The sequence below is a fragment of the Colletes latitarsis genome, chromosome 1, assembly GCF_051014445.1.
Source record: "Colletes latitarsis isolate SP2378_abdomen chromosome 1, iyColLati1, whole genome shotgun sequence".
Taxonomy (NCBI): Eukaryota; Metazoa; Arthropoda; class Insecta; order Hymenoptera; family Colletidae; genus Colletes; species Colletes latitarsis.
The window spans coordinates 48,455,729-48,481,962 of NC_135134.1; the positions used below are offsets into that span (position 1 = coordinate 48,455,729).

The 26,234-nt window shown below is 42.4% G+C and overlaps 1 protein-coding gene across 1 annotated transcript in view; it reads right to left on the reverse strand.

Moving 5' to 3' along the window:
• The window catches only part of LOC143345848 (zwei Ig domain protein zig-8), a 43,502-nt gene extending 17,733 nt beyond the window's left edge, over window positions 1-25,769 (reverse strand). The window contains exon 1 of the mRNA XM_076773409.1: window positions 25,114-25,769. Within this exon, the coding sequence (XP_076629524.1) occupies window positions 25,114-25,183 (70 nt within the window). The 5' untranslated portion in view covers window positions 25,184-25,769. The remainder of the gene's footprint in view (window positions 1-25,113) is intronic.
• Between the last annotated feature and the right edge of the window lie 465 nt (window positions 25,770-26,234).

The following is a 26,234-nucleotide window of genomic DNA, read 5'->3' on the forward strand; positions in this document are numbered from 1 at the left end:
GTGTCTGATTAATTTTACGTACCAGTTGTCCGTTGCTAGGATCTATAAATTAAACATCGATTCAATTAAAAATTATTGCTCGATACAAATGTTCTTACGGCATGGTTTGTAAATGATATAATTTGTTTGTTTCATAGTACGATGTGTGAGGAAGATATTAACGTTTGTTATAAAAAATAACCCCAAGTGACGAGTTACTAATATTGCGTCTCATTTATCCCCTGCTATGATTTATGTATCGTTATTGGAGTAATCTCAAATTCATTGCTTAATACCAATACTCATGACTCTACAACTCCTCTCTGAGGAATATTGGTCGACCGTTAGATATCGTTGTACGTACGTAAACCTGCTGAAATACACCCCAAGTGAGTTGCCTAACTAATAATGCACCCCGTTTGCTTCCTGTCACGGTCTTGGAATTAATTATGAACCGATTAAATTCGGAATTATAAGCCGGTAGAAACGCTGCTCGAATTATGACGCAACGACAATTGACAAATATTGTTTAAAAAATTGACGAGCTGCCACAAGATCATCCGAATTATTTATTTACGGGTGTAATACTTTAATAAACGGCCCAGTAACGCGTAGCAAAATTATTAAAACTTTAGACGCGTGCAGTTCCGAAACTATTAGTGCTTTATGCATAAATGAACCACCGTTAGAAGCGGTGAACCTTCCCCTTTAAAACGGTTTTTGGTTTTTGGCGATCCGACTTACCGTTCTCGAGATATCGTAATTTATGTGAAAGGGTAATTTTTTAAATTCTGCTCTCCGTCTTACGAAAGCCTATTAACGCGTAATAAAAATACTAAAAGTTTAGACGCGTGTAGTTCCGAAACTACTAGTGCTTTATCAATAATTGAGACATTATTAGAAGCGGTAAACCTTCCCCTTTAAAATGGTTTTTTGTTTTTGACGATCCGACTTTCCGTTTTCGAGATATCGCAATTTATGTAAATGGTAATTTTTCTTAATTCGACTATCGCTGTCTTCGTCTGACGCGTCGCGCCGGACCTCTCTTTCTCGTACGTGACTCGTGACCGTCTGGCCGACTGACCTACTTTTTCAATGTGCGCGCGCGGTCAACGGCCTTGACAAGGCCGCAGCGAAAAAGTAAACAATCTTCGGACCCTGATATTTCCGGAACTAGCCACCGCATCGACGCGAAACTAAAATCGCTATATCTCCGGAACTAATAAAGCTATCGACTCATACAAACTCTCATTTTAAAGGGCATTTCATCCTCCATCTGATGAGCACAACGACAATTACTATTTATGCTATCTTCCATGTTTATTTTGTTATTTACTCCAACGTTTTAGAGGGAGTTCATTTTAACGTTCGAATTTTGAAGCATTTACACTAATCTGACAAAAAAATGTTTCGAATGAAAGTTGATGGGCACTTTGAGAAGAACAAAGTGCAATAATAAAAATTCCGAAAATTGCAAAAATGTAAATGTTCTCGCTAAGTTCGAGCAACTGTGAGGTATATTTGTACACTAATAACATTTATTATTATGTCGCGACACTTCCTGCGCTCGCCAGCAGAGGGCCACGTTCTCTCACAAGTGCTCGACCGATTACCTATTTCTATATCACGGTTTTACGAGTTACGAACCGATTACAATCGTCATTATTGCTCGTTACAAACGCTTTCCGTTTCACGATAGGTTCCAAGATGGACATTAATTAATATCAGGAATTCTTAGAAAGGTGTTACGATACGGAAACGCGTTTCCACGTTATCGCCCAGTTTGCGCAGGCACACGATACGTTTACCGCGGCTCCTCGAATCGTCGGGAAAAGTTCAACCCTTAACCAGAAACGTCGACAGCGTCTTAGAAGAATACATTAACATGATTCCCCCGGACCCGCGCGAGCTTGTTACCTCGGGCGAATTTACATTGTACGGATCCTGGTAGCGTTGCCATGATGGAATAATAAAAGGATCGCCGGAATATAGTGTATTTGGTATTCGTGACGTCCATACGCGCGGCTTCCCTCTCTATCCGGCATTTCACCCCTTGCCTTTCGGAATAAATCCTATCAGAGCTTCTGCCAAGCCATCGTGCCTTGGGGAAATGGATACTAATCCCGGGGATCCCGATTCGGATGGATCCGAAGGCGGATCAGCATTCCGGCCCGAAAAGCAGCAACGTGGGCTTCGTTCCAACGACCTTGAGGGCCCACATCCGGTCTATCGCCCAAACTATAAAGGAAGCACGTATTTGTTCGCGCATCGTATCTTTCCTACGTGATGTGATATCATACACGACCTCGAAAGGAATTCATTTCCTCTCCAGCTTTTTTTTTATTATGCCATACAGGATGGACCACCCCGAACTGTGATCAGTTTCGATTATTCCCTTGTTTATGGGACGATCGAAAAACTTTTATTCCGTGGCTCAGAGATTTCTGAGATTACAGTGAATCATTCGTTAACACAAGTGATATATGTAATCGTAGTATCGCGAGAAAAAATTCGTATAGAACCCAATAATAGTAGACCCAATGCAGTATTTCCGTGCACGGCGAAAAGGCAACTCGTAGCTTCTGGTTCAAACGGTAGTGTAGCTGTCGGGGAATCATTGTTTCCGTAAAAAAAAAAAAAAATCGTAAAGTGTGGTCGGAGTAAGCAAAACGTCGCAAAAATTGGACATCCGCGCACTGGAACAGAGTCCTTTGAACCGAGAAATCCAAGCTCCAAGTATTTAGGTCGCGCCGAAGAGCATTTGCCCCGTCCATTTGCAGAAGAGAAAACTTTGCCAGAACGTGTTGTTGCCACTGGCAAAACATGGTGGTTCAGTCATGGCGTGGACACGTTTTTTAATATTCGGTGCAGGCGGACTGATAAAAATAATTCCGTTCCATTCCATTAGACCGTGCTCGTTTAAATCTCGCTGCAAGAAACGAAAGAGAACGCGGCAGCGATTTGAAACTTTCGGTCAGTAAATCTTCGATTTACCACTTTGTACCGCGCAACCTGAAATATAAGGTGTTTCATAACACGCAGTATCCACTTCGCTGGACAAAGGGTGTAAAAACAGTTCGTATAAACATGTGGCCCGTTTGACCTCGTTTCCGAGTAATAGCCAATTTTGAGCTCCGGTAAGGTATGGCTGTTTTCCTTTATAGGGATTGCTCGAAACGGCTACCTTCGTGTTACGCCCACGTCGTGTTATAGACTTTCTCGATCTTCCAAAACTTCTAGACCCTCCTCGGATTTATGCTGCACGCGTCCACGAAGAATCTCAACGCTGGTCGGTGTGGGATAATCGAACATTTTCAAATGGCCTCCAGGAAATAAAAATATTCAGAGTATTTAAATATAAATTGCAAGCTTGGATCCAATTGCTTCGAGAACTCAGTAGCTATTTACCGACGTGATTCAGTCAAGATCAGAACGCAGGGCAAAACGTTGAACGATGGAGAAGTAAAATAGTATCGTCGACGCTCGTGAAACGGGCCGTATTTTTATATATTTTTCTGCTTGTTGTTCCCGATATCAGGCTGCGCCCTGATATTGCCAGCCTCGAGATATCGAGGGCCGCGAACGCGTTTATTGGCGACACGTTCGCGTAGTTGTCACGAATTCGTAGCGGGTCGAACGAGATATCGCGCGAAGAGAACGCAAAAATTCGCGGCCCCCGTTGTCTGCGGGAATCGAGAGGCGTCCCGATTTATCGCCGACGCTTCGAGTTCGTAAGTTTATACGAGACGTCGGGAATACGGGAAGAGCGTCGAAGGAGAAGAGCTCGATAAAACAGCTCTTCGCGGAAACTTTTTACACTTCGAAGCTATCGTTGGCAACTCGTCGTGCGCGTTATTTAACTTCGTTCGCTCCGGGCGCGTTTCCCGGCCGAACGACTTTCAATCCACTTCTGGAACCACGTTGAGGGAAATATAGAGCTCTATCGGTTGATTTAAACAGGGGTATCGAATTAATGGCCCTTTTCGCTCTTGGGTTTATTTGTTCCTACGCGGAGGCGCGCAACTCAAACGCGACAGCGTCTCGAACGTAGTGAAAACTGGCACGAAGGCTCGCCTCGTTCGCGTAATCAATGCCCTTATTACACGAACGATGCCGCACGCTTGAGAAAATTCGACGGAATCGTTGTTATATTTTTCAAACTTACGAACTGGACCGTATCTGCGCTACGAATTTGTTGGAACGTCGACGAAGGGAGACGCAACGTTCATCGAATCGAAAGAACATGTTATTAAAGTTGAAACCTGTTTATATATTATTGTATTATCCGGTAGAAAATCTGATGAAATTATTTTCTCGACGAGAGATTAAATATTGGTTTCACTCTGCTTGAATATTCGATGCAGCTTTTTGGGAACAGCAGTTCGCAAATGCGGTTTACGAAAATCAATTTAGCGATCCCTGGCGTAAACTGTTGCTTGACAACGGTAGGTTCCTGTCATTTGTCCGCGAAATAGCATCCGAGTCAAAATAACTGGACAATCGATCGTCAACATATTCGTGTTTAGCGAAACGATCAAACCGAATTCATTGTCTTTCTTCGAGAAACACCAGTGTCATTCGCAATTTTTATTTTAAATTGCACATAAGTAATTCTCGTTTAAAGCAATCGAATAAAATGTTCAACGAAAACAGAAATTTATTTATAAAAATCGAAGAGCGCTCCAAAAAATTGGACCAATACTGAACGTATTGTACTCCGAATTTGAAAACCAATTCAATACAACATTTCAAAGAAGACAATAGACCGATCTATTGAATCGTTGAACTTCACATCGCGCCTGTATTGATTGTTTATCAAAAGATTAATCGACAAGCATGCAGCGTTTAAAAAACAAGTTAAAAAAAAAATACTGTTATGCTTCAGTTCTGTAACGTAGACTCGTACGGGCGTTAATAGTTACAAATACAAAGGCGAAAAAATACGTGTACGAGCCATCGAATAAATTTTTTCCTATAAAATTCGAAATCTAGCTATATTAATTTTAATATTACTTTCCGCAGGTTCTTTTAGTCCAGTTTAATAAGAGCTAAGTGGAGTGTCGCTCTTACTCGATTCTCGAATCTATTTCGTTTTTAATTTCTCGCATTGCTTCGTCCAGACGCGATAAAAATGCCGTCAATTAATTAATTAGCTGATAATACGACGCAACGACGCGACCATCGCGAAGTAACAAGGCGACCGTTTCTTCGGGCGGTTATTTCGTTCCCCGGGAAATAATGCCAGTCATTACTGCAGCGCAAACAAAAAGTTCCGCGTCGGCCGTGGATGACGTCAGTGCAGCGAACGTGTTAAGGGAGTATAAGGAGAACGCATTAGCGGTATTGCTGTATTATTCAACATATTTTAACCGACGAAATGAAAGGGCGCTGAAAGAAAGTGATAACGCGTCGTGCAGTACCGAGCTGAGTAGAATAGGAATATATTACGACAGCCGACGAAGTGAATGAGGCGGCTCATAAACCGAACTGGAAACTGTCGTCGACCGTAACGGACTGGATACTTGCTTCATTGTTTCTGAAATCTTCAACACGTTCGAGAATAATCGACATTTTTTGGCCCAAGAATTCTGGCAGGCTTAAAAATAAATAAAATTTTACATTACATTCACATCAGAAGGAAACGTTCTTTTCCATACTAACTGTATTCTATAGTAGCTGTTATCTACCTTCGTTCGCGTTGGAGTGGAATTTTTTAATTCAATTTCGGTGGAAGAAAGTATTATTCTCGAGTCGTTGGTCTCCATTTGTTTTAATATTTGTTTATTCACTCCTATTAACTAAATTCCCAATTTGCAAGCAAGATTGCCTTCCATATGTGTTTTATGAATCAGGTATTGTTGCAAGAAATATAAAAAGTTATGAGACGAGGATGGTCTTATACTTAATCAATGAAATAGCTGACACACGAAACTGTGCAGAGACGAGAAGCTTGGCCGAGTGATTATTGTGTAATCCCCTTTCTATAGATCGACGTTCCTGGGTTTTATGTGCCATCTCGTTTCTGCTCAGATTCAGAAAAATATAAAGTATTCGCAAAAATGAAACACAACGATACGAAAGCTAGTAATTTTTCTAAACTCGAAACAGTCAGTATTCGATGTTTATCCGGTAATATTAATTTGCACGCCTGGTATGGACGTTCCGCATCACCGGATGTAATGGCCGCTGCGACAGCTTCGTAACACACTTTTCCGCCCTACGAGATTTTCACCGTTCGGATTGCTCCCGATTCCTGAATCTGATTACAGATAAATATGCCAGGCATCGACGAAATATGTAATGTATTCGTGCGTATATCATTTAACTGAAATATGCAGAGCGTATGCATTATGCAAAATAAAAAAAATGCATTTTTAAACTCCACTGATGACGAAATAAATTTCACTCGAACAACGGACACCACTTAAGCGTGACGAGCCGATTTTTAAGCAATTTACATACGCGATACGATTTCAAAATCGTGCATTTGTATTACTTTCTGCGATAAAATTACGTTACAAACATTTATCCCAATATCGGCAAACACAACACAAGACAATTCTACTCGCTTCGACGATAATTACGTTACTGTAATCTGTCGGGAAAGTAAAAATCTCACCTGGTAGGCGGAAAATTTTATTTCAGCGTTTGATTTTTTTTCTCGATTAAAGTCCCGTTCGACGGGGGTTTACGGATCGCGAGTAGAATGGAAAAACAGGTCGTTGATGATTCGACGTAGGAGGAACCCAGTTAATTGCAAAACGGTACTTAATTAATGCTGTTTACGGAATCATCGAAATTTCTGCAACGCTCGATCAATACCGAAACGCGGCAGCGTGCGGTCGCGCCGGCAAAAATCGAACGTCCGCATTGGCAAATAATATCCGGCCGTATAAATCCACGCCCTTTCGATAATGCCTGTATTCATAACATTCGGAGTCCACGGATTATCGCGTTATTGGCACCGTCGCCGGGTCTCGGTACGAAACGCCTAAGCGTTCGCGTGAGTTACACCGAGGCGATATCCGTAATTGTCCAACGTAATTTCACCGTGGCATTACACGGCACCATTTCGACGACGGGAACACTTAGCTCTCCGCGCGGAATGCCCCGTGACGGAAGCTGTATCCACGGATTCGAGTACTTTCAGGTTTTAACGGCCCCTGCAGCAACGGGGAAGCGATTACGTCGTCGACGGCACTAAATACCCCGGCGCGTCTTCGACTGCGATTCCAACGCTTGCGAAAACTGCTACTCCACGGTAAAGATACGCGGACGTTTTAGCGCGGGGGAGTAAACTACGTTTACGTACAGTATTTCAGGGGGAAAAGGGAGAGTTCAGTTCTGGGTTAAGGAGAATGTGGTACCATGAGTAAGTGGAACAGTGTTTTCCAAAGTGGCGGCACGACTTATAGGCGACGTCTTATAATCCAAAGTAGAAACGTGGACGTTCGTCTTTTTTTTTTTTAGGTTCATCTTGTCGACGATTGAAATAATTCAGGGGTGTGCACGTTTTATTTTCGCGACGAGGGTGTTAAAATATCCGATGCTTTTTAACGCTGGAACAGAGTCGAGCGAAATCTGAAATCTGGTTTGATCGCATTCGTCGTGATACGATTACGTGTACTCGCGCTGTAATCACACGGTAATTACCGGCTAATTACGGTGTAATCATAATCGTAAATCTTTAAACCGTGTAATAACTGCTTAATTACAGTGTAATTGCATGCGCAGTTATAGTTTCCAGTGGCGACCGCGATAGACGTTTGTTGAAACGATTACTAGTCGTCTGTATTAAAATAATTCCAACAAGTAGAAGACAACATTCCTAGCAATATTAACTTTTAATTAAAAGCAACTTCGATTACTTCTACCGTGAAGTATTTCTCCCGTATGACTCTACAAATAAAAACCAAGAGAGGTGTCTTGTAACTCTAATGGATAGCCAGTACTCGGTTGAAGTAAAGAAGATATCGCAGTACTAATGGACTTGACATTATTTACGAACACAAGAAGAAGTAACGGTAGCTAGTTAGGTTGAGTAACCTAAGTAGATTATGGCTGGTAGACTAGTATATTCACTGTGTTAAATGCACTCAAACTTTCGAAATATTTAGAAAATTAAGCCAATCGCGAAACAAAATTTTATTCTATATTTTACACGAGAAACCATTTTCTTGTCGATTGTGTCGCGATTTCTGGGACATTCTGTATAACGTCTTGTCGCCAGCTCGACGTAGAACCGTGGACGTTAATGCAGGCAACGCAACGCCATAAATCCTGACCCTACGTCGACACTTGGTCGACGGGAGTGTCCAGCCTTGGGAAATTCCCAATGCGTCACTGTTGAAATCCGCGACCGTATACACCTCAGCTTTCAACTACCAATCACGCGACCGTACTTGTAACAATAACTAATCATCGCTGGGAAACTCCATTAGAAACCTAAATCCGCCGACAGCCGCTGTGGAGTCTCCTTCTAATCGACCTTTCGTTAAACACGAATAACGCGAGAGCTTAGACAGTTAAGCTCTAACCATTTACAAAGTTTTGAATCTCCCTCAAATCTTTCAAATAGTTTTATTAGATCCGAAGATCTGCAACTTTATTTAGTTACTTCCATTAACTTTCGCGCAATTCAAGATATTTATGCTGTTTTAAGGAAAAATGGCAAAGCTCGTATACTCATTATAGACATTTGTCAAGTTCCAATTAAAGTAAGTGCTCCAACAGTCGACCGCTTAAAAGAAAATTTTCGCGAAAACTTACGTACCCTTTGTACTTTTTACGAGATGATCGCATTAAGTTTACAGAGTCGCTGTTCGTTTATCATCTTTCGCGGCGAGAAACTTTCCTGATGCGCGGGGTACGTAATTATGCTAAATTTTTCTGCGGAAACTCTGAAACGTTTCGATAGTTGGTCAATTACCTGACTTTCGGTTCAGTAAATTGAAAACAGGGTACATGATTTATTTTTTAAACAAAGAAAGCTTCCACTGTCAATTGTTTGCTACTTTTTCGTCGAGATACGGAGCATCGAATTTCGCGTTGAAAAAATAATACCAGATAATCGTAAAATAAGCTCTGTTCCAAATTCCAATTTTAGAAGTTGCAATTGCGCGATCTTATCATCGTAAACCGAAAGACTTTCTCGATCGTTTTAATAATAATACACGTCCTCGAAATTTTTTCCAACGGTGGTTCGTGGCTGGCGATAATCCTCGTATTTTAATGCTACCCAAAGGAAATAATCAAGCGACATTAAATCCGGCAGGCGAGCTGGCCATGCAACGTTATTACTACACTCGATCCAACAGTTAGGAAATAATCAAGTACGACTTCCAACTTCTGGCGTCGATATCTAACAGACTCAACAATGACTGTATTTACCACGAAGAATAATTTATAAGCTGTTTCGTAACTCGTGTTTTCTATTGCATTCGTTTTAGACTTTAATTTCATTTAATACAAGCTTATAGTAGGGAAAGAAATATGTTATATACTTTCGAAAAGAGTATTTATGTTTACTTTTTCCTCTTTTGTTGTCTATCGAAGGTCCCTCACCTACGAGGATTTTAGGACCGACACTGTGTTTGAAATCGAGTCGAAGAAACGTCGCGAGAGCCGTGTTGCTTCGAAGATAAGGTTTTACGGAACGCTCAAGAACTGGAGGCTTCAAGGAGCGTCGCGTAGACCTTGGGGACAGAAATACTCTGGCTACACTTTACCCTCTCGAGCATAGAGAATTGTTGCGGCAAAGAATCGTGATCCGATGCCGTGGCGATTTCTCTCGCGATTTGCCGCTGCTTTAGCGACAATATCCCAAGAGCTGGTTGAAGGAAGACGCTGTACAACGGTGTTTTACATGAATCTGATTTACTGGCGTCGCGAGAGGACTGAATATATTTAAATAATAACCGCCGAATCTGTGCAGGGTGTTCACGAACTGGTGCCACGACTCGAAAAGATTTGTACAGGCTGTTCGGCCACCTCTCGAAAAAATTTTAATGAGAGAATGTCGACCTCTGTATCGCTTTATATCCCAGGAATCGTTTATCGGGAAATCAAGGAAACTGGTACAGTAGTGTTCGGATTATCCGGCACCCGGTTATCCGAATAACTATAATAGAAGGTGGACAAATTCGGTGAAATTAAAAAATTTCAAATCATTCTGGAAAAATTATTTTTAGTTGCAGGGGTCAGTTACAATCATTTTTGGTGAACAGATATACCCTCGAAATCTTACTCACTTTCGAGAAAAAAATTCGAATAGGTGTGAAATTTTTCGACAAAATTAAAAATTTTCAAATCGTTCTAAAAAAATTATTTTTGGTTGCAGGGGTCAATTACAATCATTGTTGGTCAATAGACATATACCCGAAATCCTATCCACTTTCGAGAAAAAAATTCGAGTAAGTGTGAAATTTTACGATGAAAAAAAAAATTTTTAAATCGTTCTGAAAAAATTACTTTTAGCTACGGGAATAAATTACAATCATTTTTGGTGAATAGACATAACCACGAAATCCTATCCACTTTCGAGAAAAAAATTCGAGTAGGTGTGAAATTTTTCGACAAAATTAAAAATTTTCAAATCGTTCTAAAAAAATTATTTTTGGTTACAGGGGTCAATTACAATCATTGTTGGTCAATAAACATATACCCGAAATCCTATCCACTTTCGAGAAAAAAATTCGAGTAGGTGTAAAATTTTTCGATGAAAAAAAAAATTTTTAAATCGTTCTGAAAAAATTACTTTTAGCTGCGGGAATAAATTACAATCATTTTTGGTGAATAGACATAACCACGAAATCCTACCCACTTTCGAGAAAAAAATTCGAGTAGGTGTGAAATTTTTCGACAAAATTAAAAATTTTCAAATCGTTCTAAAAAAATTATTTTTGGTTGCAGGGGTCAATTACAATCATTGTTGGTCAATAGACATATACCCGAAATCCTATCCACTTTCGAGAAAAAAATTCGAGTAGGTGTAAAATTTTTCGATGAAAAAAAAAATTTTTAAATCGTTCTGAAAAAATTACTTTTAGCTACGGGAATAAATTACAATCATTTTTGGTGAATAAACATAACCTTGAAATCCTATCCACTTTCGAGAAAAAAATTCAGTAAGTGGACAAATTTTTCGTCGAAATTAAAAAATTTCAAATCATCGTAAAAAAATTATTTTCGGTTGTATGGGCCAATTACAATCATTTTTGGTGAATAGACATACCCCCGAATTCCTACGCGCTTTTGAGAAAAAAATTCTTTACCGCAAATATAATGTGTTAGAGATTTATGATTATATTCTTCGTTTTTAAGTCGAATAATGGCGTGTTCCCCCTCATGGAAAAGTCGACAATTTATTTTCCTATGATGTCAATTGAAATATTTATGATCCATCCGGTTTGAAAGTGAATTTCAGAAATGGTACGAGGATTTTCAGGTGGCCAGTCATGGGTATTGCGAATATTGAATAGTATAGTTGGATTCGGTTCATGGAATACGAGAAAAAATTGTTGCAATGGCAAAATGCCTTCCGTAAAAGTAATCACGATCCATCAATCCCTGCGTACGACAGCCGCAATAAGGATGGGATTTGTTCTCGTGTCATATTCGGAAAACAATTTTTTCCAGAACACTACGCTGAGAGACAAGTTAACTCGTGCATATTTCAGAGTTTTCTTGTACGTTTTGAAAAAAAAAAAAATGATTCCTCCGCGAGCGTTCGTTCGACTCGTTGAACGACCCTTGTATCGGATTCACGACGATTTGAATACCGATCTTTGTAATATCTAGCAGCCATAGATGTGACGCGCACCTAATACGAGGATTATGTCCGTGTACTCTCGATTACTGTATGCAGACATATTGACGGAATGACGAGGCCTGAGAGTCTGGATAGGAAACGATAACAAACCACGATATTGGTAATGTTTACGGTTGTAAATGCAACGAAAATTAGTCCACAGCATAGTAGAGTGCGCGTATTCGATATTAGTTTATTTGGAAATCAAGTCTCCTACTAAAAATGTCATTTCGATCGTATGACTTATCTTTTCACTGATTTCGTTGAATTAAATTTATTTTCGAACGAAAAATAGGATCATTAAAAATTGCTGGGAGAATAAATGATTATAATTCGGGAGCAAGATCAAACGGAGCACGCAGTCATACGAACTTTTTCCATTATTGTTTCCTGATCAGCGTCGAGGCGGTTTCCGGGCTAACTAATTTGTAAAAGCTTCTCATTTGCACATAAAAAAGGTTCGATTTAGTACGTTGTTTCAATTATAAATCGTTGGCGTGAAAACGCAAATTAGAAGGTCTGCGAATATTGCGCGTTTGATTAGTGCTTATTCGCCTGAAAAATTGTCGCGTTATTCACGAGTGAGCACGATTCTGCGTTTTTGTCGATTTAAGTGTTCTATTAAATGCTGACTAACGCCTTTTATTCGAGCATTTAAGCGTTGCTCGAAAAATATTTGATGTCTGTTTGAATCGACAAAAGAAATTATATTGTTTTGTTAATTTAAACGTAATAGAAACGGTGACCTTTCGTCAGAATATGCGTGTAGTTTTTTAGTTTACGTTTAATGTGTGCGTTAATTAGCGCCTGTCGTTCGAGGATTAACGCAATTTATTGAGACTAGGTCGTGCATTGTTTCTGTCAAATTAGGCGCTATATTCAATGTTGGCTAGTGTCTGTCGTTCACGAATCGATGCAATCTATTCAGATTAGGTACGGTCATATATTGTCGTTGACAAAGTAATTGTTATATTCACCATTGATCAATGCTTTTACCAAAAATTGACGTCTCAGCAAATTGAAAATCGTTAAGCTACGTTGCGTTTCACGCAGTTTTCCAAAATTCATTCGACGTTCGGTAATTTGATACTTTGACTTTTCCAAGCGATCGTTAATAACAAAGTAAAGAAATTCGAACTAAGATTAATATCCTATATCAACGCACAAGATGTTTCACGCGACTGGGCGGAACTATATCTTGGAAAACTGTTAAAGGCAGGACAAATTTTATTAGGCAAATTTAAGCGATGTAATATCGTTCCCTTTATGTCGGAACCATAAACGTGCAATTCAATAAATTCTGGAATTCAAAGTTTTGGCATTGTTAAACTGAACAATAACTCACACTCATGAATCAAGCGTGGGAGTATAATCACCATTGTTATCTAACGTACACATTTATGGTTTTGGCATTAAGTTAGGAACAGAAAAGACATTCGAGTGTACAAAATACATCTGCAAAAAGGTAAAAGTTTTCACATTCACGATTCTGGCACACTAGAGAAGATACGCTCTACATTTTTGTATCTTGCAATTGTAGTACAATTTTTGTTGCTGTTAGGTGATTAAACTTTTCTTTTATAGAAATATATTCTCTGTTTCTAGCTTTTAGAGTGCCAGATTCACTTTCTAAGCTCGAAGTCAGAGGCTCAGGTTCTTACGACGTTCTTGGAGGCGACACTTCTTGGTTCAATCTTCAAGGTAGTCACGTTCTGGCTTTGGTCTCGACTTTATGATCGTAGGTAAGACATCTATGAATGATTCTGACGAACTGCTCTCTTCTCTCGCCGAACGAGTTGAACCGGATCACTGTCTTTTAACGAACGAACGCTTCCTCCCGAGATAGCTTTTTATATCCTTCGTAAAATTCTGTCACGCGCCGATATCTTTAGCCACGTATCGTTGTTTAATCTATAATGAGTTCTGTCTCCGGGCCTGGCGACAGCAGATAAGAAACTTCGCTTTAGGTTTCACGAAGTAAGTTGAATGTCGATTTATGCTGTAAACGTTTTTATCGTACGTTTTCAAGTTGCACCCTGCAATTATTGGAATACAGCTGTTGACTGATCACTCGTAACCCGACTCACACTTTCTCTCTGCGGGACCACGTCGAAACAAACATCGTATTATCGACGTGACAAAGCAATCGTGAATGCACTGTCGCTCTTATCGGAAAACTCTATTGGCTCGAACGTGAAGCGTACAATCTGCGTTTGGTTTGCGGTGAGTTAACGCGAAAAGCAACGGGGTGCTCGCGATTCACGCTTACTCGGTTCGTTTCCCAAGAATCGCAAGGAATCGGAAGAAAGACGAGACGGTGTCGCGTCTACCGTCGATTAACAAACGCTTCCAGTCGATCGTATCCCGCTAATTCCCGGCCCTGAGCCGATATCCTTTTAGCCGTATCTCGGCCAATCGTTCCACGCTCGATGAATCGATTTGCCAACGCGTTTCCGTTCAGACGGCGCGAATTGGATTGGCAATCAGTGCGCGCCGACCCGGTATCGCGTGCACCGGGGACGTGCGCGACCAATCAAAGCCCTCTCTCCCAGGACACTCGATCTTCCGGACAAAAGGATCCTTGAGGGATGCAAAATATCGAGCGCCAACGTCGACGCCCCCGACCTCGCCGCGAAACGAGCATAATCAGACGTCACCGTGGCTGCGTCTGCCATCCTCGCGTTTTTCGTCCTCGCGAATTATTCCATCCGAGATTAAATAAACGTTTTTCCCTCATATTCCGTGCCCCCGCGAAATCTGTACTCTTTACTTTATGAGCGACCGGACGATTTGCAAAAATTACCTTTATATCTCTATAAGCTTTCTTAGCAACTGGACGATCCATTTGCAAGAATTTTTCGTCGAACCGAAACGAGGGATGAAAAAAATTACCTTTGTATCTCTATAAGGTGGTAGCAAAAAGGGGCGCGTTCGTTGCACGTTCCCCGCGATGCGATCCAACTTTTTTACGTCGATAAATTTTCTATATAACAGTTGATTTAAGAACTATTTAAGATGGCAGAGTTCCGTGGTTCTTCCCTGTAGAACCAGCGACAGGTTAAGTGTAACTTTTCCAATAGTTTTCGAACCACGCTCCCAACTCTGGCTTAAGTATTAATATTACCCAAACAAGAACAAGTTGCGAAGAACACGTTCTATTACCACGCGATAGTTTTCGCGGGCTTAATAACTCGCATTTTTAATATTTCTCTGTCTCTGTAATATCAGGGAAGGTTAAAACCCGCACGGATCTACCAGTTGCTTTATTCGCTGTTCAGATTTAAACGACTCGGGATCAACGTCCGGAATTATTATAAGCAACTGAGAAATTGCCTGAGAACCGGGTATCCTTCCGCAAGTTTTCGTTTCCGTTATATCCTTAAACTGTTTCGAAACTTGCATTCTCCCGCTGACTTTCGTAACTCCTCTGACTTTTCTCCTTTTCTCGCTGACAATTTTATCGACTCAGCCTCTCTCACCTTTCGAATAATTAACGAACAATTTCCTCGAGATCTTAGAATCTTCGTTTCTTCGAGTCAACATCATCCAAAGTTCTGTTTTTCGCAATTTAATTGTTTTCTGTGCTTTTGTACTATATCGCGACCACTCGTTGATTAGAAAATTATTCAACTTTGGATTTTCCCGGCTCGATGGATCCTCCTCGATCGCGTTGAATCCTCGTTCTATTATTAAGCTGGTCACGCGGGATGGTCTTCGTTGATCCGTTCTTGGTCTTTCATTTAACATCCACGCAAACAATTTGCCGCACGCGTGTAATAACTACCAGGTGTACGTGCGACGCCGACGACACTCGGTTGATTAAGGCTTTTGATCCTAGCTGCGCAGAATCTGCTAAGTGTGAGATTGAATATCACCTTCGTATGCTTCCGCGCTGGTGCAATTTACATGGTTTGCAACCTAATCCCTCCAAATCCTCATTGTTGGTTGTTGGCTCCCACTCTCTCTCCTACGTAACTTGTCTTCCTTAACTGTTGCGAGTGATTCGACTCTCCTTGCAGCCCAACCTTTCATTCGACGTCTCGTCTTGACGTTCGATTTACTCTCAACGATCTAAATTAGTAAGACAACTCCAGAAAATCAACCTATATCTTCCCTTAACAGATTCACCAATCGCAGAACCAAACGTACCGGTTCAAGTATTCTCACCTTTTTTAAAATCTGTAATCTTTAAATTTAATGTAACATAACTTAATGCCATAATTTAAGTATTGTATAATATGAGGCTTAAATTTCGAGTTATCAACGGTCCGTAATCGTTTGATTATTATATTACGAGACGAATGTTATACGTTCCCTTCTGAATTCGTAACAGATAGATCCTCCACTCGACGATCCATCACTGTTGTCTTCGTTTACAAGATCCTTCATTCTGGAACACCTATATATACTTATTTAATTTCCTTCCATCCAATGCGTCTTCGCACACCACGATTGCTAAGTTTCGTCTACACCTCTCCTATCTCGCTTCTAAATTCCAACTTTTATTGTCCGACGCGTCGTCCAACTATTTCAACTCCAGCCCTCGCGACGTGCGTTCTTCGGATTCTTTTGCTTCTTTTAAACGCGTTGCCCGTAATTTCATTCTGCCCTATTTCTCATAACTCTTCCTCTCGCCCTTTCCTCGTGCACTTAGCAGCGACATCCATTTTATTTTCAAACTAGGCTCCACCAGTTTGAGAGTCGATCGTAAGACAGTTTTAGCCGTTCGCGGTATTTTCCGTTGTTTGCTTTATTCGTTGTTTCGTCGCGATGCAGACGCTACATAAATAAATGAAAGCAAATAAATTATTGTCCGCGACGTGCCCGGGAATCGTGTTTCACGCCCAGATTATCGCTCGACGAGCACGAGGAGAACGAGTCGGCGAGAAAGGGCGTAAAAGGGAGCAGACGGGTCGCCGATGTAATGCGGTATTTATGGCCGATTTCAGCGTGAGATATCGTTCGTAAATTTCAGGGACAGGGAGTCGTCGCACGAAGGTAAACAGAAAGGGGCTGAAACGTTCCGTGATTAATCCTAGATCAGTACACGTTGGACATCTTTTCGCGTGTAAAAATACATCGCCCCTAAGTAGACGCGCGTGGGGTCTGGCGGACCCCCAAAATAGATCATGTTCTGCTCGACATCGAAAGATTATGGGGAAATAACGAGATAATCGAATAATTTTTATTTTACTGGAAAACGCTGCTGGCCAGAAAATTATTTCCGTACAAACGGATTTATATTCTACGCGAATTACCTCAAAATTCACATCGAAACGTCGACCGATCTCGTCAATATTAAATAAATATTTATCGTTGAATAAAAATATCAAATTTTGCGTATTTCATTTTCTCCTTTAACGCAAAATGTTCTAAAATTTATCGGCGTCGAGTAATATAAACCGTTTTCGAAATACGGCGGGTCGATTGAGTAATTACGAGGAGCGAGAAATTCGTCAAATTTTCCACGTACTTTTGGATATTTCCATTAATTACTCGGAATGTAATTGGAATTTCGAAATCGAACGTTTATTTAAACTTACCGGGTCGCTTTGGAAACTTAAAAGTTTACATAATTCATGTACACGTAGCGCAAAAGGAATATTTTAGACGTTTTATCGAATAAAAAGTGCATGAATTGTTTCTACGTTTCAAGTAAACGAAGCGTCGCTGCTACTTATCGGCCGAGGATGTTAAGAGGAAGAAGGGTGGGTCGATATCCCCGTTACTATCAATTCCATTAAAAATCTGCATAAAATAGTAAGGTTTCCAAATTTTATTTGCAACAACTTTTGTTACGAGTGTTTTTACTGTAAAAGTTACGGCAAGCGAAATATCATAAATTTGATGGCTGGCACACGACCCCAAAACTCTCCTACTGAGAAAGAATTTCACGATATAGCTTATATTTTAAGTCGATCTATCTTATAAAGCTCCAAGTTTCATTACGGTTGCTCCAGTTGCACGATACGATAAGAAACAAATAACGTAACTGTAAAAATACGGTAAAAATTCATATCGATAATCGAGTTATTTCCCCCCCCCCCCCCCCATGCTATAAAACTGTCTTATCTCGAAGAAATGAAATAATGTAAATGTTACGTAAAAATTAATTTCGCAACTCCCTTTCTGTGTCTGCACAAAAGTAATTTTATTACGAGTCTGGGTTGAATTGGAGTTCGCTGTCGTCCAATCTGTACCGCGAGGTTAGATTCATTATTTTAAATGGAAAACGTTGAGGACAGAAATGGTACCAAAAGCTCGTGGTACAGTTATTTCATAATTGATATTTAGAGGTACACCAATATCACTTCTATATTTTCAATTAATGCTCTCTTCAAAATTACTTTACCAACATCCGCTCCAAGCGAATTATTTCAGCGACATGGAATGCAAAAATATATGATAGAATATCAGTCGTTAATGGTGAGCCATTTTTATAAGAACCGCCTTTAAACTGATGTTGGGGTAGGTTTCGTAACACCACTTTAGTTGCACCCTGCCTCTTATGCACGTTTCGTTTCGCCCTTTTCACACTACACATATATCGTTCCTTCTTCATGTAATAATAGAAATAATATTTGGAAGTCGTTCTTACTCGATCGTCGTTTCAAAATAAGTCGAAACGACGCGGGAAATTTGTTTCTCGCGCAGCGTTATTTTTATGGGAATCGATTGTAAAAATCTATCTACCTGCAACAATGTCTTGTATAAAATAACACGATGTTAATAGTTGTTTATCACTATCGGAATTAGCCCTGTTATCGTCCGTGCTACTGGTATTAGCTATTAGTTTCCATCGAACAAGACACGGGGTTAGGTTAGTCGCCTTTGTCCGAAGCTCGCCTTTACGTATTGTGCGACAACTCCGATATAATATGTACACTTTGTGGTACTTGTGCAATAAAGCCATTATAACGATAATATTGATACTAATGATATTTATAATAACAATAATGTGACACGATGCAACGACGTGGAGAATACAAATACGGTGTTCCATGAAACGGTTCAATTCGTTCGAACGATAAAAGCAGTATCTGTCGATAATTTCTAACTACGCTTTCTGCGAGGACAGGCGAACAACTACTCGGACAGAAAAACATCTGTAACTCGGAAACAAGGCCAGGCTGGACAAACGTTTCCATAAACTTTTTTATCACTTTCGTACGCTGAATACGCCTCTGAAGTTACGCCTATGTTTCATGAAACGTTCCATGTAATTCTGAACTATAAATAGCGGGCTATTTTAAATTTTATTTATTTTAGTCTATCGTTTCAAGTTTTATTCCAACAATAATTCCCCTTCTCTCGATCCATCGTGATAAATATTATTAACGTCGTAACTGTTATCAGGGTAGTATTTATCCTGCGCTTTCTATCGAGGTTAATTTATTAAGTTCTTATTACCGCTGTCACCGTGTACGCAACCCTACTGCGGTGGCTCGTTATTATTTTACGTCCTTAAGGGGCGACGTCCCTGGCCAATAAATCCATCTATCTATATATCTATCCTATAAGACATATATTGTCCTCGGAATTATAAACGAGTAATACGTCCCTGAGGGCTTTAGCGATCCACGTTTTTTCTCGTTATCAATCGTGCCCGTTTAATTATTTTAAGAAACGCAACGCGCGATTATTTTCGATTAATCGTGTCTGATGATAACGTATGCATACACGACGTTCAGAGTTCGCAATACTTCCACTATGCAATAAATATTCCTACTCGTGCTACGTATAGATTTACAGTCGCGAAACTATGCAATAGACTGAAAACTTTGTCCAAATTCCACGCCTGGCGAGATTAATGATCGAAATATATCGTCAGAGTGCAGTACGGAGAAAGTTGTCGAAATATCAATACAATTTTACGCGCCTGCCGGACTCGTAACGTCAGCGAAAGCAGAACAAAGCAGAAACGTGATCTAATTTACAGAACCCTAAGACGAGATAGAGTGGAATTAGATTTAAACTAATCACGAATTGATAAAGTTACTGGTTAATTGCTACGTAATCAAAATATGCTTCTTGCCCCCTCTCTCTCTCTCTCTCTCTCTCTCGGTCTCCTTGTTCCCCTCGTGTCTGTGAAGCTCTCCTGATTATCGTTAATAGGCTTATCGTGCGTTCGAGCGTAAGAGAAACCGACGCGCGTATGGAATATTAACTGAGAATAATTACATGTAATCAGAAACGCGTACCGGTGGATTGCGTAATCGGATGAAATCGACCGTAAGGAACGGGGGTTTTAAAAAAGAAAATCGCGAAATACCGTGGAGAGGCGGGTGAAAGTGGAGATAAATTTCTCGGAAACAAAAAGAGGATTTTTGACGTATATTTCCTTGGAGACTCCCGGGCGTCGGTCGATGCGGAAAGTCGAGCCTCGGCGGGGGCGCGCTTTTCCTTTCCCCGCTTTATTAGAACGACACGTACGAGCGTTCGATGTAATTTTACGACGTCATCGGACACTAAACTCAGACATAAATCTGGATTTTCAGACACCCACCGACGAACGAAGATCGCTTTTCTTCGCGTCCCTTGCGGGACTAACGCGATTTTCTGTCTTACCAGTTCATCAAACATTTACGTTCGACTACTTCCATCGCGCGCTTCTGAGATTCCGCGACGGTTTCATGGATATCGTTCCATTTTCGTTTAATCGATCGGGATCAGGAGAATAATTATCACCGTGCTACAGACACTTCCGCTACGTTTCGCGCAATAATATTTACAGGGACGACGAGGACGATTTCCACAAGATTTATTTAAGAAAACGTGTTTTCAATCCTTTTAAATCTCACATCGTGCGAATGGAGATTCGAAAATATACTTTCGCGTATTTCAGACACGTTCTTAGATATTTTTTAACGTTATGGAGATGTTTATCAAACATCGTTGCACGCGCGAAACCGCGGGAATATAAAAAGGATTGATTTAAGCCCTTAGGGCAGTCACGTTTAAATAAATTGAATTGACTTTCGTCGTCCCATAGAATTTTTATCCCACGATCTCCAATCTGCGTAGTTACGGAGCGAATTCTAATCGAGTCTGCCGATTCTTTTCGGATATCAATGGTTTTTTCATTCCGATATGAGAAAGAAGATCGTTTCCTCTCAAACGTCGACTTATGGTCTTACGGCTTACCTCGAATAGATTTAAACGAATTCTTATCTCTGAGCGGGCGAGAAAAGATTCGTAACTCTCGTAATTTTATGATCTGTTCTTATCGTCCCTACCATATCTAATTACAGTTCATATACCTTTCTTTATATCTAATAACATTTGCAATAACACAACGATCGGCGTTGTAAAGTCTTAGTTTATCATTCCGTGTAGTAATTAACGTATGTGTTCAGGACAAATTTCCCTTTCAAATTTCGTCTGGCAAGTTAACTTTCGCGAAGATACGGCGAGTACAACGCGGATCGTGCAACGGTAGGTGTTAAACATTCATAGATCATTATGGTTCCGAGTGTTGCGAATCACGAGGGCGCAGGGCGATCGTACATCGTACAAGAAATAATGCGACAAGACCGATACATCAACGTTTTAGAAACCTAATTAATACCACAGACCGCAGAGGGTTTCCAAATGGCGTGTACACATTTATGCATGATTTCGCGACACGCCACAAATCACGTAAAGTCACGCAGTTCTTAAGCGACAATAAAACCACAATTCTCGGCTGGTCGGGGAACCCAACAGACCTTAATCCTGTCGCGAGCATTTGGGAGGCGGTAAAGTGACGTATGCCTAAAGACATCGCGACAAATAAAAGCGTTCTGCTATAGAAAACGACAGAGATTTGGAACACTGACAATAAACTCGAAGATATTTTTGTTGAAAATAGTTTGGGCCGTGAATCTATGCCAACCGTGGAATTACAATGCAACGAGTACTCACTGATCGATGCTCGAATTATATTCGATCTCGAATCTCAAAGAATCATTTTCAGTCTAAATAGAAATAATTCAGTTAGTTTAAATATAAGAAAGTACGGTAGGAGGAGGTGCACGATATTTTCCAGTCACAATCGAAGCGTAATAACGTCGCACCAAAGATGCCAGCAATTTTGCGGCCATGTTGCTTTAATCCGATGTCAAGAAAAGTTTATGGTAGTATATTTAAGTCACTGATTAATCCTTTCACTCGTCGTTCCTCGAGACGATCCAACGTAAGAGATTCAATTCTAACTTTTCTGAATTAATGTTATTAGGAGCGTCGATCACAGGGTCGCGCGAACCTAAATGTGTTCCTCTGATCGACACGTTGTCAATTACTCGTTCAATAGTAGCTTCTAAATGCAATTACTCGCTTTAACGGTCGAACGTCACGGTATTCTCGCGTTTCCTGATTTATCGATATATTTCTAATGATGCGATAATTGATGTAGCATAAGACGATCTCATCATAAATTTCTCATTGTTGGAATCGAATTAAAATTTTTAATCGTAATATCGAATATTGCTGGGAGCCAAGACGAAAGAAGAAATTAATAGCACGAATCACTGCAACACCTACCGAGTAATCTCTAGAGAACCTTCTAGAACGATGCAGAAGCTTCGAATCTACCCTATACACCAGTGTTTAGAAAATGATAATATTATAACAAATCAACGAAATCACTGTGAGGATGATATCGAAGGCCAGAAACAATTGCTTCCAAAGCAGCCATTAAAGAAACGCGGCTACCCCCCTCATCCGGCGAAGCCATTTTCGAATCTACCCTATACTCCAGTGTTTAGAAAATGCTAATATTATAACAAATCAACGAAATCACTGTGAGGATGATATCGAAGGCCAGAAACAATTGCTTCCAAAGCAGCCATTAAAGAAACGCGGCTACCCCCCTCATCCGGCGAAGCCATTTTCGAATCTACCCTATACTCCAGTGTTTAGAAAATGCTAATATTATAACAAATCAACGAAATCACTGTGAGGATGATATCGAAGGCCAGAAACAATTGATCCAAAGCAGCCATTAAAGAAACTCGGCTACCCCCCTCATCCGGCGAAGCCATTTTCGAATCTGCCCTATACTCCAATATTTAGAAAATGCTAATATTATAATAAATCAACGAAATCACTGTGAGGATGATATCGAAGGCCAGAAACAATTGCTTCCAAAGCAGCCATTAAAGAAACGCGGCTACCCCTCTCATCCGGCGAAGCCATTTTCGAATCTACCCTATACTCCAGTGTTTAGAAAATACTAATATTATAATAAATCAACGAAATCACTGTGAGGATGATATCGAAGGCCAGAAACAATTGCTTCCAAAGCAGCCATCGAAGAAACGGGTATTGTTAACGATTTGGTCGCGATGGACGTCAGACGAGCGGCTAGCCCCCTCATCCGGGGAAGCGATTTTCCGTAAGTGGTGGTCGCTGGAGCCCCGAAATCTCCATTCCGTTATAACTACGTCGGTCGGTTAATCACCGTGTGGTATAATCAGCGGGCAGCGCCGCGATTATGTTACGGCTGTAAAGTGCATAATGCATCGCGTCGATGGAGAAACTGTTTTCGCGTTGCGGATCCGAATGCGCGGCCGGCCGCGTAGTTGATATCAATTAAGAGTGTGTCCTGCGTGGGTGGCGGGAAGGGCGAACGGGGGACAGGTTTCGGCCAGAATCGGGCGGGCCAGGATTCGGTAAATTATTTAACAAAATTACCGAGCGCACGTTAGCTGCGCTAATGGCATCGGTTTGCGCTCCGTCGAAAGTTCTACGAGTGTCGTTTAGTTCGCGGTTTGGCAGGCTCCCGTGTGTATTTTACCGTCTCCCGTTTAGAAACGCTCGATAACAGCGGGCTCGGTAGCCGACGAATGGGCTGTCTTTACAAAGCGACTGACACGGATAATGAACGACACGATTGACAACGCGTCGATGTCTACTTTGCGCGGCGAAACGTTTTTCCGGGTGCCTCTCGCCGCGTTGGAACCAGACGAACTTAATGAACCCATTTTACAAGCTACTTTGATGAGAGTCCTGAGACCGTAAAGGGGGAAAGGAGAAATTATTGGAGGGATAAGGGCGCCATACGGGCCCCCCTCCTACGGAAAGGGAACGGTATCCTGGGAGATCATTGAGATAAACCATGCCGCAGGTAGCTGATCCGTGACTTAATGCACCCTCGATTGAATCAGCAGAAAGTTTCACGAACGGGGAAAGAGTAATTGCCCACGCTCACAGTGTAACCAACAAGTATTTTCACGAGGGTTATATAAGCGAAATTGATGCTTGGTTCTAGGAAGATCCAGGTAATTTCGCGGGTATCGCGGTCGCTATCTCCATACTTTTGATAGCCGCGAACCACCATAAACGACGGGGCAATAAAACTAAGTAGCAACGAGGGGTCGTTTCAACCGACATAATTGAGTTCGAAGTCCGTCGTCGAAAGGAGCCGCGAGATCGCGATAACCGGGTGCTTTATCGCGGCGTTCGAAAGGGGAACCACTATCCGAAGCGAGTCCGAAAAAGCTAACGGTTTATCATCGGCGAAACAGCCGCGAGAGATGAAATCGATAGACACGTCCCTGAACGACGTCAGAACGAAGACGAGGGAACACGCTACCCTTCTGCGTTCGCCGCCTGGTGACCCCCTCCCCCCCCCCTCTTTTGTCCCCCCGATGACGGAATCATCGAGTCGACACGGTGACCCGACGAGGACAGCCGACGAGAAAAGAACCGACGAATCGGAGAACGGGGGTAAAATACAATACCGACGGCGCGACAAACAAGGCCAACACCGTCGGATACGGCCCTGGACCAGGGGGGACCGGAGACAGTATCCACCCCCGCCACCCGGTCGGTGAAATATCTTCCGCCAGTCCTCCTCTTTTTCCCTCCACTCGCGTAATCTGGATCCTCGTGACGATCGAACGGCGGCGGAACCGTCGCGCGATCAGCTGCCGAATTTCACGCGTCGCGGCGCGGTTATCCGCGGGGACTCGCACGCGTGCAAATTTACACGCACGCACAGTTACACCCCAAAATCTGATCGATCCATCCGCAGTACAAGTATCCACAGCCCCCGTTTCCCCTCCATCCCGTCCTCCCACCCCTTTGTCACGTCACTAGCATCTTCACCCCCTCCCCCCATCCCGTCCCCCGTTTCCAACAAACCGTAGGAAAAGCAAGTCGACAGTCGACCGGGGACGTGGACTCGGGGTACGCGATCTCTCGCGCGGTGATCGACAAAACCAGCATCCTTTGTTCGCCACCGCCAGCATGTACGTCTCCGTATGCACTTTTGCTACGGATCGATCGACGATCCACGAGACCCGAGGCCAGCACGCGGCGTGCGGCGACATATGCTCTCTTACCGGTGATGCCTAGGAGAATCCAGCACACGAGGCACAAGACGTAGTAGTTCACGTAAGAGGATCTCCTCATGATGAAGGGAACAATGACGTAGAGGACGACGACGACGGATACGACGACGCGGTTCCCTTCGGCGGGTCCACTGACATCTCAGAGAACGGCTATAGCGCACCAGCACGGTGCACCTTCTCACTCCCGGTCCTCCGTCATCACGTTGTTCACCCTCCTTTTTGGCACCCGTGCTACCAGACCTCGTGCATAGCAGGCACCTCTCTCACCCGGGGTGTCCCTTTTGGCCCCTCTGTCGCGCACGTTTTATCGGACACACCACCCGTTCGGGATCCCGGTGTCGGTCACTGGTCACATTATCCTCCCCGCGATGATAACTCTCTCTCTATATATTACGGTCCGTGCACCGCGAGTGTACGTGCTCGGATCGTTTCTCGCGACGTGCGCGTCTCCTACACGCCGTGCGCCCCGGTGCCTCGTAGTCCAGGTCCGTTTTCCCCGATCACGACGAGTTGCACGACGTAAACGTCGACGGGCGCGGACGCGTCGCGTGGTTTTCTGGCCCTTTCGACCGACGGGATCCTCCGACGCGGCTAACTACGACCGAGTTTTGCGTACGGGTCGTCTGCGGTTCGTCGTCCCGGGCGAAGCTCTGAAACCGCCGGGCCTCCAGTGGCACTGCCCGCGCCCGCCCGGGGATTCCGCGCAGGCGTGCTCTTTCTCCTCTACTCTGCCGATCAGTCAGCCTCCTCCTTCCTCCAGGCCGCCTCGCTCTCGCTCCGTCCTCCTCCGTTCTTACCCCTTTCTCCGTCTCGGTCTTCTTCCACGATTACTACTACTACCGTTCCTACTACTACCTCTGTCCCCGTTGTCGGTGTCGTTGTCGTTGTCGTTGTCGTCGTCACCACCACCACCAGCACCCTCGACGCTGCTTCTGCTTCTGCTGCTGCTGCTGCTGCTGCTCACGGTGTTACTACCACCGACGTCGCGGTTGCTGCTGCTGCTGCTGCTGCTGCCGATGCCTAGGGTTGCTTTAGCGTCTTGTACGCCTCTTGCTCTTTCAACCCGCGACGTCTTTCGACCGTCCCCTGTACAAATTTTACGCTCCTTACGA